Source organism: Mercenaria mercenaria, chromosome 13 (genome assembly GCF_021730395.1).
Source record: "Mercenaria mercenaria strain notata chromosome 13, MADL_Memer_1, whole genome shotgun sequence".
NCBI classification, from domain to species: Eukaryota; Metazoa; Mollusca; class Bivalvia; order Venerida; family Veneridae; genus Mercenaria; species Mercenaria mercenaria.
In genome coordinates this window covers 75,299,668-75,318,240 of record NC_069373.1, presented here as the reverse complement: position 1 = coordinate 75,318,240, position 18,573 = coordinate 75,299,668, and the positions used below count along the sequence as shown (strand labels likewise).

General features: G+C 35.0%; 2 protein-coding genes across 2 annotated transcripts in view; both read left to right on the top strand.

The window, feature by feature from the left end:
- LOC128546039 (POC1 centriolar protein homolog A-like) overlaps nucleotides 1-18,573 on the top strand; it is a 77,849-nt gene that overhangs the window by 31,596 nt on the left and 27,680 nt on the right. The gene's annotated exons all lie outside the window — the stretch shown is intronic.
- On the top strand, nucleotides 1,548-10,289 carry LOC123529239 (putative L-amino-acid oxidase YobN). Its single transcript, XM_045309473.2, has 7 exons — nucleotides 1,548-2,012; nucleotides 2,175-2,399; nucleotides 6,938-7,022; nucleotides 7,401-7,538; nucleotides 7,768-7,869; nucleotides 8,212-8,405; nucleotides 8,832-10,289. Exons 1-7 carry the CDS (start codon nucleotides 2,001-2,003, stop codon nucleotides 9,765-9,767), a joined length of 1,692 nt encoding a protein of 563 aa, XP_045165408.2. The 5' UTR covers nucleotides 1,548-2,000; the 3' UTR covers nucleotides 9,768-10,289.

Below are 18,573 nucleotides of genomic sequence, written 5' to 3'. Positions count from 1 at the left end.
TTTTTTTATTTCTTGATATTATTAACATGAAATAATTCTGCATTTTAGTTAAACATTTGGTAAGCAGAAACACGATTTCAAGAATAAGAACTTTACATTCGAGTTATTTTGAGAATGAACACATTTCAAGATAGGGTGAGTAACTTAGTCACATAAATTTATATGAATTCTGCGAGAAACTAGATAAAGCTTATCGACCGATACTTTATGATTCCTAAAAACAAACAATCGCACAAGTTACACGCAATTTTTATAGGGCATTTATGTCGGAGACGTGTAATGAATGACTTATGGACAAAGACATCAATGGCAAAAGCCTTGTACGCGCACCAAAATTTGACAATCGCAAGTGATTTCGACGGTTCGGAAAGTCTTATTATACAGATATTTCTTGGTAAAATGACGACGACGTTTTCCAAGAAAGTAAGTGCTACATTTTATACAAAATAATCGGATTAAAATCAAAACAAAAAACGTCCGTACACAAGCATGGACGTATTATGTTTGAATTGCTCGATAAACTTGTGTTCGTTTAAGAGTTTAAAGGAAAGAAATTAAGACAAGTTATGTTTCAGCGGTGATCAATATTTGAGTGTCCTACTCTGTCATTTTTAAATGTTTTGTTCCGATAATATGAAAACGTCAAAATATTATTACCGTTTAGTTGACTGACTATTGTCCGTAAGTATTGACCTGGCACTCATGAATATTCCGTATGTTTCCGTAAATTAATTTTCGGTGTCCGAACCTAAACAACGATATAACTATTGAAAAGCCAGTTATATACCATCATGTATCATGTGCAGATATAGCTGTGCGGACAAAGCGTTTTTAAACTCAGGGTTGTGTGTTCGAGTCCTCTGTCTGACCAAATTGTTTTTTTTTTTTTTTTATTTTATCTGTAAAAGACGGAAACTTGTCACACTTATGATTTATCAAGGAAATACTCTACTATCGATTACCATTCGTCTACGTACATAAAACCGTTCTACAAAATGTCGTTTAAAATCTTCAGGACCGGAAAAGCATTCATTCATTAAACGGACAATTCAAAGAACTGTTGTAAGCGACACAAAATGAAATGTTCAAAAAATTGTATAATCATAGATACAAATACAAACACAAGGAGTTATATTTCAAACAATGGTTAGAAAAGAATTCAAACCCATGGTAACGTGTTTCCAAGTCAGAGAGCTTACCACTACACCACTGTGCCGTTGGTTCTCTAAATTGATTATTTTGATATATCTAGATATTTTCAGAACACAAAATATCGCGTAAAATAACGAAAACACCCGAAAACATTCAATTTGGCGAAGATTAATGAGTGCCTGGTCAATACTTACGGACAATAACACCGTATTTGAAAAACAAGCTCAAGTTATCGAGAGATATAAACAGAAAAATTACAGTTTTTGTCTTTAATTTAATCCTCTACAATCTTGTATCAAGTCGCCCTAAATTACCAAAATGAAAAACAAACTGCCACAGTCCCTAAATTAATACATATTAGGGAAAGGAAATGATATTATAAATCCGGATTTTTTTTGTTTCTTTCAGGGTCTAATTACTACTTGACAGTATATGCTCCAATTGAACGTATGCTGTGTAATTGTGACTTTTGCCAAACTGGTCAGAGAGATCCACACGCTTCTTTTTTAATAGAAAAAAAAAGAGAAGTATGCGTAAATTGATGAAAAATGTCGTCGTTTAGCGGCATTTTCAGATACATATGTGATATATTATATCAAAAGTTGAAATCTATGCCTGATCTGTTACATGTAAAATGCTTACAGGCCACAAAGACATACAACATTAAAGCATATATCATTAAAACACCGTGTACATGCTTTTAATATCATACGATGTGACAGCTTTTCCAGTTTCCATTTAAGTTTCGATTTCATGTAAACATCATGTCTTCTTCAATTGATTTCAGAATACCGGATTAAAATGTGCCTTAAACTGCTTATTTGTTAGTCGTCTTGTTCGCGTTTAACATGTCAGAAAGTGTATGTATTGTAAATACTTGCCTTCAGTTCAAACTTATGCTAATTAGTTATTGCTTTTATTCATTTCCAAATGTTACAAAATATTTTTATTACCAATATTTTTTTAACTGTATACAGAATAATACTTTCTTCAAAATTATTATTTTTCTAATTTTGTTGCAGTTTGAAAATCGTGGTGTTCAGCAAGATGATAATTACAGGGAGTTTATGGGATGGATTACCGGCGGCGGACTCAGGTACGCGTATGCCAAGAAAAATGGCAACCCATCTGCCGACGATCTTTATCGAAAACAGGTAGACAAAGATGATGCAAAGAAAATTATTATTGTCGGTGCTGGGATGTCCGGCCTAACAGCAGCATATGAACTAGCACAAATAGGCCACGAGGTAAAGGCTTTTTTTCTGATTATTTATATTTCAAGTTCGGACATACTATTTTGTCTTCCTTTATGACCTTACTTCCTATCTTAATATATAATTCTTTAGGTTAGACGAAAAGTAGGTTTGCCAGCGTCACTGTTTGATTGATCTGAACCATAAACCGGTTTTGTGTGCATATTATAACTTTCGAAAATATATATATCGTCATGTGCACGTTCACTTGGTGTGAGGTGCGAGAGACTGCGTTTTTGGAGCGTTGCTTTCCATGTTCGATAGCCATCTTTGGTTTTCATTTTGAAAGGTCGAGCTATAAGTTCTAAATTGTTCTAAAAGTCTCCTGTGATGGCAGTAGGATTTCTAATAAAGACATCTATATTATGTTAATCAGTTTTGTTTTGTTTGTGTTGGGGTTAACGTTATATAGTCACAATAATAGATCACATGGCGGCTTTCCAGATTTGTTGATGGAGGAAGACCCCAGGTGCCCATCCGAGAATCATTTCATTATGGGCGGGAACCTGGGTAGATCCATTGACATTCCGTTAGTCAGCTGGATGGCTGCCTCACATGAAGATTTCTTCACCTAAATTGAAGCTTGAACCCACATGGGGTGAGAGAGGCAAGTTATTCGATGGCAGAATTATGTTTTCGGTATTCATAGTTTTGTTGCTCTTATGATAGCTATTATATCATGGAAATTTTATAACAATCAATTACCAAATAAAGCTAAAACTGTTGTATCCAATATTGCTGAAATTTTAAATGGAAAATACTCGTAAAAAATCGTCTTCCGCCGATATCAAAGTATTTTGAAAATTAAAAAGTCCATGTTCCGTTCCTTGGAGTTCTTTAGAATGATAATTTAATATGACGTGTATTGTCTGATATCTTAAACCAAATCATACGGAAAAGATGGATCAATAAGACGTCTATTTATCCATCATTTCGCCGTTTGCTGGCTCCACATTTTCACGATGACGTTGACGACCATCCTAATGCTATAGGAGTAGCTGCTTCAAGGAATTCCTTATCAAGTTATGTGTACATATGTATAACATGTATTATATATTGAAATTTATTTAAGCTTTCATATAACATTCAAATACATCTGTTCAGCGACAACAAAACTTCATGTGACAAATGGCAGATGTTGATGCATGATTCATTGTAGAAAAATTTATATTTCCATTGATTAGTAGTCATGTGCAATTTGTAAATGTAATATTAAATCAACGTAAACAAACATCTTTACTCTAAGTAACCTTTTGCGACTACCTGGTTTATCAAATCGATCGCTTTGTACTATTTCGATAATTGCCTCAGAAGACAATATATGCCAAAAAAGTCTTATGTAACTGCTTACAATATACACTTTGGGCCATTTCTAACCCGACACCTATGTAATGCCACGTAGTTCGATTATTTGTGAATATGAATGATTGAACACATTAAACATACTTTTCCGTAATTCAATCCCAATTGATAAACATATAGAAGTGAAAGATAGGTAAGGGTAGATTTCCCGGAAGCACAGAGCAAATACAAAATACCACTGTAAATTCCGAATTCACAAACTGGCTTAACGCAAAATTCTAACAATGTGAAAAGTAACTTAATCACAGAACAGTTTGTACGCCCGAGTAATTAATACTTCATGTGTCCTCCCACGGCTCTCACAACATGCACACACATCTGCCTCTTCGACAGCACGTAGTTCCGGGTGACCTATTTTGGAATATTCCCCCATTCCTGCACAAGAGCCCTGTTCCAGTTCACGGAGATTGCGAGGGGCTGCGGGTCGAACCCGTACTCGCCTGTTTAGCTCAATAATATTGAGATCCGGTGACTTAGACGGGAAAGGCAGCTGTCGCACGTTCTGTTGTTGCAGCAATATCTGTGTCGTGCGAGCGGTATGGGCCGGTGCTCCGACTTGCAGCAATTGCATGCCACATCCACCAGCTCGTATGTGCGAAATTGCGACAGAGACCAAAAATGTACCTACCTGCATTAAGGTTTCCGCGAACAACTATCAAGCTTGTCTTGATGTGTAACGACACTCCGGTCCATACCATCACGGAACCACCGCCATACTGGTCTCGTTGTAACACACCAGTGTCGTTCAGTCTTTCTCCTCGACGTCTGTACACTCGCATCCTTCCGTCGTTGTGGTACAAATTAAACCGACTCTCGTCCGTGAACAGGATCATTGACCATTCAGCCCGTGTCATACGCTGGTGCCGGCGGACCCATCGCTCCCGCTGTTGGCGATGACGTGGTGTCAGAATAAGTCCCCTGAATGGCCGCATAACTCTTATATCCTGTTCGCGGAGCCGCCTGGCGACTGTTTGTCGACTTACGGGTCTAGCATGCGTACGATTGGTCGCAGAAAATAACTCGGTAGATTATATTAAAATTTCACTGATAAGTGTACATTTGTATTATAATTTATTGTGAATATATTCATTTTGTAAATATTTGCAGACAAAATATCGTTATATAAGAGTATATATATGAGTGAATGTACGGCTTGCAACATGCCGATTGCACGGCCGCGCTCTTAGATATTCATCCTAACCATTATAATTTTAATAGCTAAATCATGTTTTTAAGGGTGAATAGAATTCTAGAATAACCAAATGAAAATAAAAATAGATAGTTTTGCTTACAAACATTTCCTCGTGCTAGGTGTTGAAATCGTGCATGTACCAGACGCAAAACTGCTAGATCGTCACGGTTGAAAGATTTTATAATTTCTGTACAGCTAATGTAGCCAAACAACATTATCTATACTTTCAAATAAATACTTTGAACCATATTAGAGAAAACAGAATTTAAAAGTACCGGGTTAGAAATGGCCCCTAATTGTACGTGTTTGTCAACGACAATGACAATGCTTTTCATGATTTTAGCGTTTGTAAGTTAGCTTCTGTATTTCTCCAACATGTTATTTTCAGGAGTGTTAAATGTGATGTCTTTCGTGTAAAAGTTTAATTTGCAAGGTTCTCTCTCTCTCTCTCTCTCTCTCTCTCTGGTCCGCCTGCATTCGCAGAAACATTTATCGAAATTAAGATGTCTTTGTAAATAATTCAAAAATGGGAAAAACCGAGTTATTTGACTTTCCTAATTGTATTTGGTAAAATAATATGATGTTTTATGAAAAAGATGTTATGATCCGACTATTCTAAGTCACACCGCATGTGTCATCTCTTTAACAATTGGACGCTTCTCTTTCCTTCTCTAACTGCTTGATGTGACAGATATTAAACTCCTCTTGGTCTGAGTTTCTTTGATTAATTATATCCTATTTTGTATATGGCCCTTTATTGATTTTGTTTTTAAACTCAGCACTATGTAAAGTTACTTACTCTGGTTTGTGTTTATTTTTACTCTGCTATAAATGAGTGACGTCTGGTGCATCATCTACCAGATTAAACTCCCCAGAGGCGGTATTGCAACAGATCGTTCTAGGGCGGTGGCTCATTTAGCGCGTTCAGATCACTCTAGTCACAATCACCTTAGTAGAAGAGCTGAACTCTACTAACTTTGCGCTGAGGCAGGTTTGACTGGTTCAGGTTTGTAACGATCGTGCAGCATGAGCAGAGCAAATACTGGTTTACTTATTGCCAGAGCCAAGACGTTTGAAGATCAGTTACTTTATTATATCAGTATGACAGCCTACCCTAGAGTTTTACAGCTGAACTTAAGAATAATTTGCCATTATTTGCTTGTTTTCTCCTCATTGTAATAAAACAAGCAGATATGAAAACCAAATATACCCTGAGCAGATCTGCTTTTCGCGTTTACGTGGTATGTATAAGCATTATGTTACCTCTGACTCACTTTTACTTTATACATGTTTTAGATGATTATTTTAGCGTAAATGCAAATGCAAGATAACTTATGAATATTTAGTGAATCGGCTAGTCTCAACACTTCATCCACGTACGCATGAAGACTTTCAAACTCGGTCATATTTTCCGTTGTCTTTTGTGTGTTTACTTACTTATGATACATTCTTGTGCCACATCACTTTCAGAATTAGCAGCATATTTAGTTTGTTCCATTGTTTAGTGTGATCCTCATTTTCCGAGCCATTGTTTTGTTTTCTTAAAATTTTAATAGGAACACCTCCTTGCTGTTTTGGATATTTCAATTGGCTAAAGCAGACATAACTGAACATGTTCTAATTGCACTAAATAATCATATTTAAGTCTGTTACAGGTCATATTCTAAAGCAATTATGAAAATAATATGCCGTAGTGTTAATTAGTCGTTATGTGTTTTATTTTGTTTGTGTATTTTGTGTTCATCTCAACTATGTACACATCCATACATACGCTTCGGTAAAGTTTTGTTCTTTGAGATTAAGAGAGTGTTGCTGAACGTGGTAATAGTACTACTATTATCGTAAAACTACTGTAGTTCCCCTGTTTGATATTTGTCCTCGTTTATCATAATTGCATTTAATTTGACTTACGTTATATGATAATTTACTGAAAAATAAATGCAATAAACACGTTTGTATTTGTGTTTCCATTGGACAGGTGATAATTCTTGAGTTACAGTCCCGTGTTGGTGGTAGGGTGAAGACATTGAGAGAAGGTTTTAGTGATGGTCTCCATTGTGAAGGTAGTTTTATAATTGTATACAGTCGTTTTTAATATGTTTGTTTGGGCAGAACTTTCATCGTCACCATTGTATGGTAGAATTATGGACTTAAGGGGTGATACGAAAGTGTGTATACTCTGTCTTGTCATTAACATCGGCATTTTGAACATTAAAATAATATCAATGAATTATGAATATTTTGCCAATGAGATTTTGTTTTGCAAATTTCATCTTTAAAACTTTTAAACTGTATGGTATAAGGTTGAAACTTACTGATTATTTATTATTATCTTTTATATTGAAGTTGAAGTAGACACCTAACAGTTTTATCGTGCATTTTAAGAGTTAAAACAATATGGCCTACATATCTTATACCCTGAAAGTCTAGTTTTATTTCAGCTGGTGCAATGCGAATCCCATACAATCATTTCCTTACCAAACACTACATAGATTTATTCAAGCTTAAATCTTCAACATTCCAAGATTACAATGAAAATGCCTTTATGTATTTATATGGAGAGAAAATTACAATGAAAGGTAAACATCATTTTGCTATTTATTTCAATATCATTATAATTAATGAAACATGCAAGTAAACGATGTGAATGGTTCTGCTGAAACCTATTGCTTGAAGATATCACAATGCATAGTTCTTGCAAAATCAAATTTTAGTCTAAAAGTTTGTGGACATACGTATGTATTTATACCTATAGAATTTTGGAGCCGAGACTTCTGTAGTATGAAATAATAAATTGTTTAATTTCAGAATGGACTGAGAAAAATGGCCATTATTGTAATAAATTTTGGAAAGGGTGGGATGCCAATCTCACAAAGAAATTAAAAGTGGAAATGAAAATCGATGGAATACGTAAGTAATTAAAAGTTAAACAGCTTTTCATGTAATATTTCTTAAGAAATATCATTCTTTCTCCTGCTCAGTTACTGCATGAACACTCTAACATTAGTATGTTTCAAAAGCATTTGTGCCGTCTTAAGAATTGTGCTGAAGTACGGTTTGCAATATAAATGAAAATTGGCACTAAGAACACGTTTAAGTTACGATATACTGATATTATATTTCTCTAATTTGTAATGTTTTTCATCTAATTAAAACGTGTCAAAAACGGTATAAGAGGATGTCTTATTTATGGAAGAATTACCAGATCTTTCATTTTATAGTTATATATTCTCAATTAAAATTGAACTTCAGTTGATTATTACAATCGTACAATGGATCAAGTGAAAGAGGAGCTTGGTGAAAGTCCGTCAGAGGATCAATGGCAGAAATGGATTGATAAATGGAGCAAACTTTCCGTTGAAGACTTCTTACGAAGCAGTAATTACCAGAAAGAAGGTTCACCTAAACTAAGACCCTGGCCGGAGGCAGCAATTGATGCATACAAGGTTTGTTACCGACTTGGTGTTATTGTTTTCAGTTTTGTTTTAAGACAGGTAGCGCAAATTGGTAACTAATAACTGACAAGCCTTATTAAAAAAAATAAACTATATCCGAACTAAATTAGCAGTCCAAACCGTTTTCAATTGATTTAATAATCAAATATTTTCTGAGCGATAACACACATTTTTTCTGTGCTTATATGTATTAGGTGTGTAATATTTTAATATCTAACACACAATACGGTTTATACACACATACATGTTAATTTTATGTTTACATGGACACTATAATTGTTTAAATTTTCAAATATGAATTTTGGTCTAATATATCTTTTAATATTGTCAGCCTTGTTGCTAAAAGTGTAAGACTTTTAATGCAGATAAGGTTTGTGACTAATGCTTTTATAATATATATTTTTTTTCAATTGACAGGTTTCCACGTATACTCCGTTTTTCAGCATGGATCTTGTTTCGTACTTGCGAGAAGAGATTGGGGAATGGTACAAAGACCCCTTGTACACTATTGCATCAGGAATGGATTGTCTGCCAAAGGCTTTTGTAAAGAAGAATGACAAAGGCTGGAACAAAGACGTTGATCTGTCAAAGAACATAATATTCGGCTTTATGGTACAAAAGGTAAAGAACTTCAAAGATGGAAATGGGAATGAAAAAGTCAAGGTCTTTGGCATGAACCGTATCAGTGGTCAAGAGGAGGTGTTTATAGGAAATGCAGTGATACTAACGATCCCTCTGCAAATGATGCGACATATTGAAATGCCCCTGAACTTGAAACAAAAGAAAGCTATTGCAAGTATTTCGCATGGAGCTGCAACAAAGATCATGCTGCAGTGCAAAACAAGATTCTGGCAAAAAGAAGTTGGCCAAGGAGGGTTCAGCAAGACAAACATGCAGATTGGCCAGTTACATTACCCTGACTATGAAGGATCTGGTATCAGTGGCGATGAGAGGGGTGTATTAATGGTGTATACATGGGATGAAAATGCTCTTACGTTCGGTGCTGAAACAAAGAACTTTGCTATCACTAATGCTATAAATCAGGTTAGTAAGATACATCCTGATATAAAGCGAGAGTTTGAAGTGGGTGATGTCCAGGCATGGTACAGTGATCCCACTGCTCAGGGCGCTTATGTATCTCTGAAACCGTACGAGTACTTGGATTATATGAAGGCACTTACAAAGCCGTCGAAAACGATTTTTCTAGCCGGAGAGGCTTTGTCCTGGTCGAATGGCTGGATACAAGGCGCAGTATTTTCGGGATTAATGCAAGCATACTTTTTCCAATCACTTATGGAGGGTAATGCAACAATTTGTGATCATTTGTCTTTCTTCCTGAATAAAGTGGATTAATCATATCGAATACATCGACTATAAAAATATTTTCAGAGACTTAATTCGTATTTATTATTGACAAATATTGTGTTACTTTGTTAGTGTTTGTTAAAGTAATTGAGACTGTTTAGTACAATAACACCAACGTATGCCACCTTATGGGTTAATGATGTTAAACCAGTTTTGGGTCTGTCTGGAATCCATTGTTTGATTGGTTTTACATGTTCTGACTATACATGTGCCTGATACTGACATTCATATTTCTCATTTATTAAATACTAGAATGTGTCATGGGAATTTCCTTATTGGTTTAGTTGCTTTGCTGCTTTAATTTTGATGTTATAGGTACAAATAATATACTACACGGAAGAATGTTTTATATAGGGTAAGGTGTGTGTCACTATAACGGCTCATTTAATATTGTATTTATTGTATGAAATTATTAAATATTTTGCATTCAGTTGTAGCATGAAATGCACAAACTAGTGTATTATAAATGTATATCACTTACAAGAGGAAATAAAGAATACTGTATACGTATTTATTACTCTTCTCCTTACATAAATAGCCGGTCCATAGTTTGTTTTATTGGCTGATCTATAATTTTACATTATATTTTGCTGCGCTAAATTTAAAACTTGAAGAAAACAATAATGAACATTTAATTCTGACGGCATGTGATAAAAACTTAAATTAAATGTCTTGCTAATCAATAGTCATCGGTCTCCGAACATCGGGCAAAAGTTCTGACCATTGACCGGCAAGCCATTCAATAAGCGTGAAATATAACGTTGAAAAAATGATTTGAATAAAATGAATACCCTGAATAGAATGATACGAATATCAAGCAAAGATATTAAGGCGCTCGAGTTACATTTATAAAGGGAAATAACTCCTACTGTCTAAGCATAAAAATAATGTTAGAGTTGCACAACTTTGCTCAACTAATTCCTTATACGAGAAGCAACAATGAAATATGCTGAAGAAAGTTACTTTTATCAAAGAAATTATATTACTTTTTAATGTTATGATTTACTCGTATTTGCTCTTCGTTAAGTTACAATGGATGCAGAAACGTCAATATTTTTCAAATTTACATCTTAGTTTCATATCGTGTACGTTTAATTTGTGTGGTTGCGTCATATTATTTATTTTCGTCAGTGTCATAGGCTATTGAATGAATTAATGACATTTATATAATATTAATATTTGTAGATACGTATGTAATACAAAAATCTTTAGACTACTGTTTAAGTACATGTAGAGCAGCATTGTAAACTGGGTCACGATTTCAGAAGATGTTATGTCCGTGCAGACAATTCATCATGCACCCCCCCCCCCCCCCCACACCTCCCCAAAGCGCTTAAGCCGGTATTAGGGGGCTTGAATGATGTTGCACTTTCCTTTACCTGTCATGGACAGACTCAGTCAAATCAAGCCTGCTATTATTTTGCTTGGTTGCATTATGTGCTTCCAAAGGATCTTCTTGCAATTTTTATTAACTATCACATTAACAATCTTTATATGTGTGTGGCGGCCGTAAAAAATCTCCCGTACTTGGATTCAGTGCTGTTATATTTTCTGGTTTTTTGTGATCACGACCATTCAATATCTATGTAAGAGAATTACGCTTAAGCGCTTAAGCCGGTATTAGTGGGCGTGAGGGGTGTTGCACTTTCAGTTACCTCTCATGAACAGACTCAGTCAAACCGAGTCTGCTATAAATTTCCTTAATTGCATTCTATGCTTTTAAAAGGATCTTCTTACAAAATTTGTTCACTACCACAAAAGCAATCTTAAACTACCGTGCGGCGTCCGTAAAAAGTATGTCGATCCGTACATTGATTTCGTTTTGGATCATGAAGTCCATATCTGTGTGATAGAATTCCGCTTATAGGCACCCGCTACAGTTTTTCCGGACGGGTCGATATTTACCCCAACACCGTGCCAATTTGGTTGTGTTTCTAATCGACGTAACTCACTGCAGAGTTGGAGCGGTCTTCTGCGCATGCCCGGAAGTGATTATCTAACGTCGCGTACGGCAAATTATTGTATGTTCGCATGCATTTAATGTATAATATGTATAATATACTGACTAAAGGTTAGGGTAAGTATCACCATGGTTACAAAATATATACATTTAAAGTACTTTTAGTTCAAATTGCTTCAATCCGACATATACTGGAGTCTGTAATTTATACCGACGCTCCAACTCTGCATTGAGTCACAGCTGTTTCTAATCCCATACCGTACCCATACCGTACATCCGTATTCGTAAACTATTGGTTTTGTTCGGAGAAAGGCGGAAACTTTCATCGTTCTATGACATCAAAATGCTTCAGAAACACCTTAAAATCCGCTTATTAAGAAATCTGCCGTTTGATAATTTGATATATCTCTAAGTCATTTGCTCAAACACTGAAAGAGTATTTCGTACCAACCTGCGTTGTATAAATGCCCGTCACACCCCACCTCGTTGTAATTTGATTTAAGCGAAATCTAATCTGGTGACCTATCAATTTTCTTTTTGTTTTAGATTAGGTAGACATAACCAAAGGTATGTGCAGAGTTTGATTACATTATATTATGTGAAACTCGATAAAATAGCAGAAGTACCAATTTAAAATTGACAAAAATATGCAAAAATAGCCCTTGGGTCTGCTGAACAAGTATTCCTTTCTTTACAAAATCATTATCTTTTGATTTCTCTGAGCATGTTTCAAATAGATATATTGTTTTCCGTTATAATATTGCTTAGATATCAAATTTATGCTAATTATTGTACTTTACTGAAATATATTTTAGGATTATAGAAATTTTGAAAAATATTAAAAATAACACCATATCTAGGAGCAAATTAAATTGAAACAAAGCTGGTGACCTAGTATTTTTATTTCATTTTTCAATACATTATACATGATCTTTTAATACAAAACATTTCATCAAAATCTATTATTGAGAAAACAATTACGAAACTGTAGCGAGCGTCCTTAAGCGCTTAAGCCGGTGCTAGATATGATTAACTCACTTGTGGGTTTATAAAAATAACATCTTGTAAACCTCTAAAAATCATTAACCTTTCTCTAACTCATATCCTACTAAGGCTAGGGACAGTAGGTTAATCAAACTATAATTATCTAGTTAACCTCTGAAAAGCATAAAGCTTTTCCTACCTCACATTCTATTCTACTGTCGCTATGGCTTTACACCTGATAATCTCACTAGTATGGTAGGTTAATCAAAATATAATTTATCGTTATCTAGTTAACTTCTGAAAAGCATGCAACTTTCCATACCTCACTTTCTACTATGGATGGGGCTTTATCACCAAATAAACTCGCTGGAACAGTAAGTTTGAAACCGTTGAGGTCCATATTTTGAAAACAAAAATCAAACAATACCAAATCATAGAAAGAAAAGGTTATTAAGTTATTCCTCATGAAAATTGAACAGCGTATAAGACATGTATACTGCACTAAAAATCAATTTACTGATATATGCATATACAGGTACATTGTTGGTAAATATCTTGTTCGTTTACCTAATAAATATTTGGTTTGGTGATACTGCTATACCTTGGATTTATACTCATGTGAAGAAATATATTTTTCATAAACGGGTCGACATATCATCATACTTGTAGTTCGTTGATATTACTATTCACACTGCAACATATGACTTTGTTGAGCATTTAATTTTCCGCAAACAGGATGAATGTACAAGAAAGAAATTTCTAGCTGATAACTGATACAAAAATAAGCATTAAAAGTCACGTTACAAGAGTGTAGCCCCTTCAAACCGTATGGCTACACGACACAACGGACAAATAAAGGGTCAAATAAAGGATAACAATGGAGCACCACCTTGGAAATGCCAATGGCAAGCACAACTGGAAAAGATTATTGTATAAAACACTCTCCTTTTATCCCTATCGTCTTCTGAAGTTATGACAGTGTAAATAACAGTGATTTTAAGTAAGTCTTAGAACATAATACTTATATAGAAGGCTGAGCAACAATACAAGTATCATTAGGGGTCCTTAGAAGGAGAACAAAACAGCTAAATCCCAGTGAATTTTACGAGCAGCCTATCACGGAATTGTTCCATCAGACAAAATAAGTGGCCGGCCGGAAGTCGGTGACTCTGTGATAAGCTCTAGGTTTTGCTCATGGTAGAATAATCTTTAAACAAGAAAGATGTTAAACTTTTCAGGAAAACACTTTACATGATAATATCGCGATGGATAATTATTTTCATCACGAAATAAACTCTTTAAAAGTTATTGGTAGGTGCTGGGATAATTATATACAATCAAACCTGGCTGATGGCATGTAATAAACACTTATTAAATGGATTTCCTATCAATAATCATCGGTCTTCGGACATCGGACTATAGTTCTGACCATTGACCGGAAAGCTATTCAATAAGTGTAAAATATAACGTTGAAAGAATAATTCGAAAGAAATGAATACCCTGTATAAAATGATACGAATATATAGCAAAGTCGTGTTGACCGAAATATAAGGTGCTCAACAAAAAGAAATATGGAATACACAACCGGTGTTGGACACTTATGAAGGGAAATAACTCCTAACATCCGATCATAAAATTAATGCAAGAGTTGCAAACCTTCGCTAAACCACGAGCAGGAATAATAATAATAATGCTGTAGGAATTTACTTTTATCAAGAAAAAATATATTACTTTTTAATGTTATTATTTAAGAAATAATTTATAGCAAAAGAGTGTTTTAACACTATTTATGCACGATGGGCGGATATACGTCGGGCGTAATAATTTCACGAGGGCGCAGCCCGAGTGAAAATTATTTGTACAACGTATTACCGCCCGAGTGTATAAATAGTGTTAAAACACGGTTTTGCTATGAATTATTTCGATTCTAATATGCCCTTAATCTAAAACAGTAGATAAAATATAGTAGCGCTCTTTCTTGGTCGCAACGAAAACATTGACGTCACCGTACGTTAACATAACGTCATTGTAGCGTAAGAGTGTTTTAACAGAGAAAAGCATATTAGAATTGCTCGTATTTGTGGAAACGTCAGTATTTTTCATATTTATGTCTGAGTTTCATACCGAGTAAGTTTAATTTGTGTAGGTGCGTCAAATTATCTATTTTCGTCAGTGTCGTCAATTTCATACAGGATATTGAATGAATTAATGACATTTATATAATATCAATATTTATAGAAACGTATGTAATACAAAATCTCTAGCAGAATAGCATTTACCCATTTTATCCTATCATTACCTCTTTATTTCATTAAAATCATCGGGCTTTCGTGTATCTTTTGCCTTTATACGTCACCCTGTCTTTACACGGCAGGTGCTGACAGACTACTGTTTAAGTACATGTACAGCAGACATTGTGTCAAGATTTCAGAAGATGTGATGATCGTTTAGACAATCTATCATGCCCCCACTCCAAAGCGCTTAAGCCGGTGAGGGGCGCGACGGGTGTTGCATTTTCCGTTAGTCTAGATCTGCCATCAAGTTGCTTGGTTGCATTCTGTGCTTCCAGAGGATATTCTTACAAATTTTATTAACTATCACAACAACAGTCTTTATGTTTGTGTGGCGGCTGTAAAAAGTCTCCCCGTACTTGGATTCAGTACTGTTATATTTTCTGGTCATTTGGGATCAAGATCATTCAATGTCTATGTAAGAGAATTGCGCTTAAGCGCTGAAGCCGGTATTAGGAGGCGTGAGGGGTGTTGCACTTATCGTTACCTCTCATGAACAGACTCAGTCAAACCGAGTCTGCAATACTTTTCCTTAACTGCATTCTTTGCTTCAAAAGGATCTTCTTACAAAATTTGCTAACTACAACAAAAGCAATCTTTAAGTGCCGTGTAACGTCCGTAAAAGGTATCTCGATGCTTACATGGATTTAGTGATGTTAGGGATCATGAAGTCCATTCAATATCTATGTGATAGAGTTCCGCATAAGCGCTTAAGCCGGTACTAGGGGGCTTGACTGATGTTGCACTTTCCTTTACCTCTCATAAACAGCATTCTATGCTTCCTCAGGATGTTCTTTCAGAGTTCATTATGTTACGATGTGTACAAGATAAATATAATGAACTCACTAGAACAGTGGATTTATAAAAAATAACATTGTTATCACGTAAATCTCTAAAAATCATTGACCTTTCTCTACCTCATATTCCACTAAAGGCTTAAAAACCAAATACACACACTAGAACAGTAGGTTTATCAAATTATAATCATCTAGTTAACCTCTGAAAAGCATGAAGCTTTTCCTACCTCACATTCTACTGTAGTTATGGCTTTTACATCTGATAATCTCACTAGGATGGTAGATTTATCAAAATATGATTTATCGTTATCTAGTTAACCTCTGAAAAGCATGCAACTTTCCATACCTCGCTTTCTACTATGGATGGGGCTTTATCACCAAATAAACTCGCTGAAACAGTAAGTTTGAAATCATTGAGGTCCATATTTTGAAAACAAAAATCAAACAATACCAAATCATAGAAAGAAATTCCTCGTGAAAATTGAACATCGTATAAGACATGTATTCTGCACTAGAAAAATAAATTTACTGATATATGCATTGAATTCTTGAAAAGGGTTGCATAAATGGACCAGACTATCGGAGAGTTAAACGCCTTTAAAAACTCATCATTTTCAAAGAACTGTTACATATCTTCGTTTTGATGCATTTGCAATAATTTCCCAGTGCTGAAATTTCAAAATAACTAGGTTTAGCTTAGTTTTCATCAATTGTTTATTTCTTTACAAATGACACTCCTTGTTATTTTTGATAATATTTTATATATCTAGTCATGCGGGAGAGTACAATAAAACTTGAACAGGTACATTGTTGGTAAATATGTTGTTCGTTTACCTAATAAATATTTGGTTTGGTGATATTGCTATACCTTGGATGTATACTCACGTGAAGAAAATTATTTTTCATAAACTGGTCGACATATCATCATACTTGTAGTTCGTTGATATAACTGCTTTCAGTGATTCACACTGCAGAATGAATGTGCAAGAAAGAAATTTCTAGCTGATAGTTGATACAAAAATAAGCATTAAAAGTCACATTACAAGAGCGTAGCCCCTTCAAACCGTATGGGTACACGACACAACGGACAAGTAAAGGATCAAAATAACGGATAACAATGGAGCACCACCTTAGAAATGCCAATGGCAAGCACAAATGGAAAAGATTATTGTATAAAACACTCTCCTTTTATCCCTATCATCCTTTGGAGTTATGACAGTGTATATAACAGTGATTTTAAGTAAGTCCTAGAACAGAATACTTATACAGAAGGCTGAGCAACAATACAAGTATCATTAGAGGTCTGTAGAAGGAGAAGAAAACAGCTAAATCCCAGTGAATTTTACGAGCAGCATATCACGGAATATTTCAACTGTTCCATCAGACATAATTAGTGGCCGGCCGGAAGTAGGTGACTCTGTGATAAGCTCTAGGTTTTGCTCATGGTAGAATAATCTCTAAACAAGAAAGATGTTAAACTTTTCAGGAAAACACTTTACAAGATAATATCGCGTTGGATAATTATTTTCATCACGAAATAAACTCTTTAAACTTATTGGTAGGTGCTGGGATATTTATATACAGTCTAACATATCTGTAAAGACAAACTCTATGAAATAAAGATGATGGTCTTTGGTCACAAGTAAAATAACTTATTTTGGTTAAGTTGGAAAACATTTGCCTTTACCCAACAACACCAGCAAAAAAATCCAAAAACAATCGCAGTCCATTTCTAACAGAACAGAATATACAGGAAAGAGAAAATATATATATCAGCCATTTCAGATAGGTTGTTTCAATAGCCTCCTTAAAGAATTGGTTAATACAGAGTCACATTTTTGCATTCAGTATAATGTACGGATTCTTTTAAAATTTTACTGCATACTTAAGTAATTTCCTTATTTTTCACATGCCCCTTTGTCGGCTAAAGACAACATACTTCAGATGTACGGATGATTCTAGTCGTAAGCAAATTCAAAATCACCAGTATTTGACATGATTATTCAGTGCTTAATCTTTATATCAGAAACAGAAAGCATAATATAAGCTAATACAGTCCTGGTCCATACCAAGGGCATTTGCCATTGCATCAGGTCAAAATATATGGATATAATATGTTTTATCGTTGAGAAATTATTGATTAAGTTTTGATGTTACCTCAAAATATGACTGTTACAAAGCAGAAACCGTTTTAACGATACAAAAATGCACAAAACTGCTGGAAGAACTGAATTACAACATTCCGTACCTGGTTCCATTTCTTTGCGGAAATTCAATTTTGATCAACATATGAATATTTATGAAAAAATAACATTGTTTTTTTTCTACGAAGAAAACAGTTCTTCATACTTTATGATCTTATTCATTGACCAGTGCCCTTGTTCTCGACCAAGATGTTCATTGACCAGTGCCCTTGCTCTCGACCAAGATGTTCATTGACCAGTGCCCTTGTTCTCGATCAAGATGTTCATTGACCAGTGCCCTTGCTCTCGACCAAGATGTTCATTGACCAGTGCCCTTGTTCTCGATCAAGATGTTCATTGACCAGTGCCCTTGTTCTCGATCAAGATGTTCATTGACCAGTGCCCTTGCTCTCGATCAAGATGTTCATTGACCAGTGCCCTTGTTCTCGATCAAGATGTTCATTGACCAGTGCCCTTGTTCTCGATCAAGATGTTCATTGACCAGTGCCCTTGCTCTCGACCAAGATGTTCATTGACCAGTGCCATTGCTCTCGATCAAGATGTTCATTGACCAGTGCC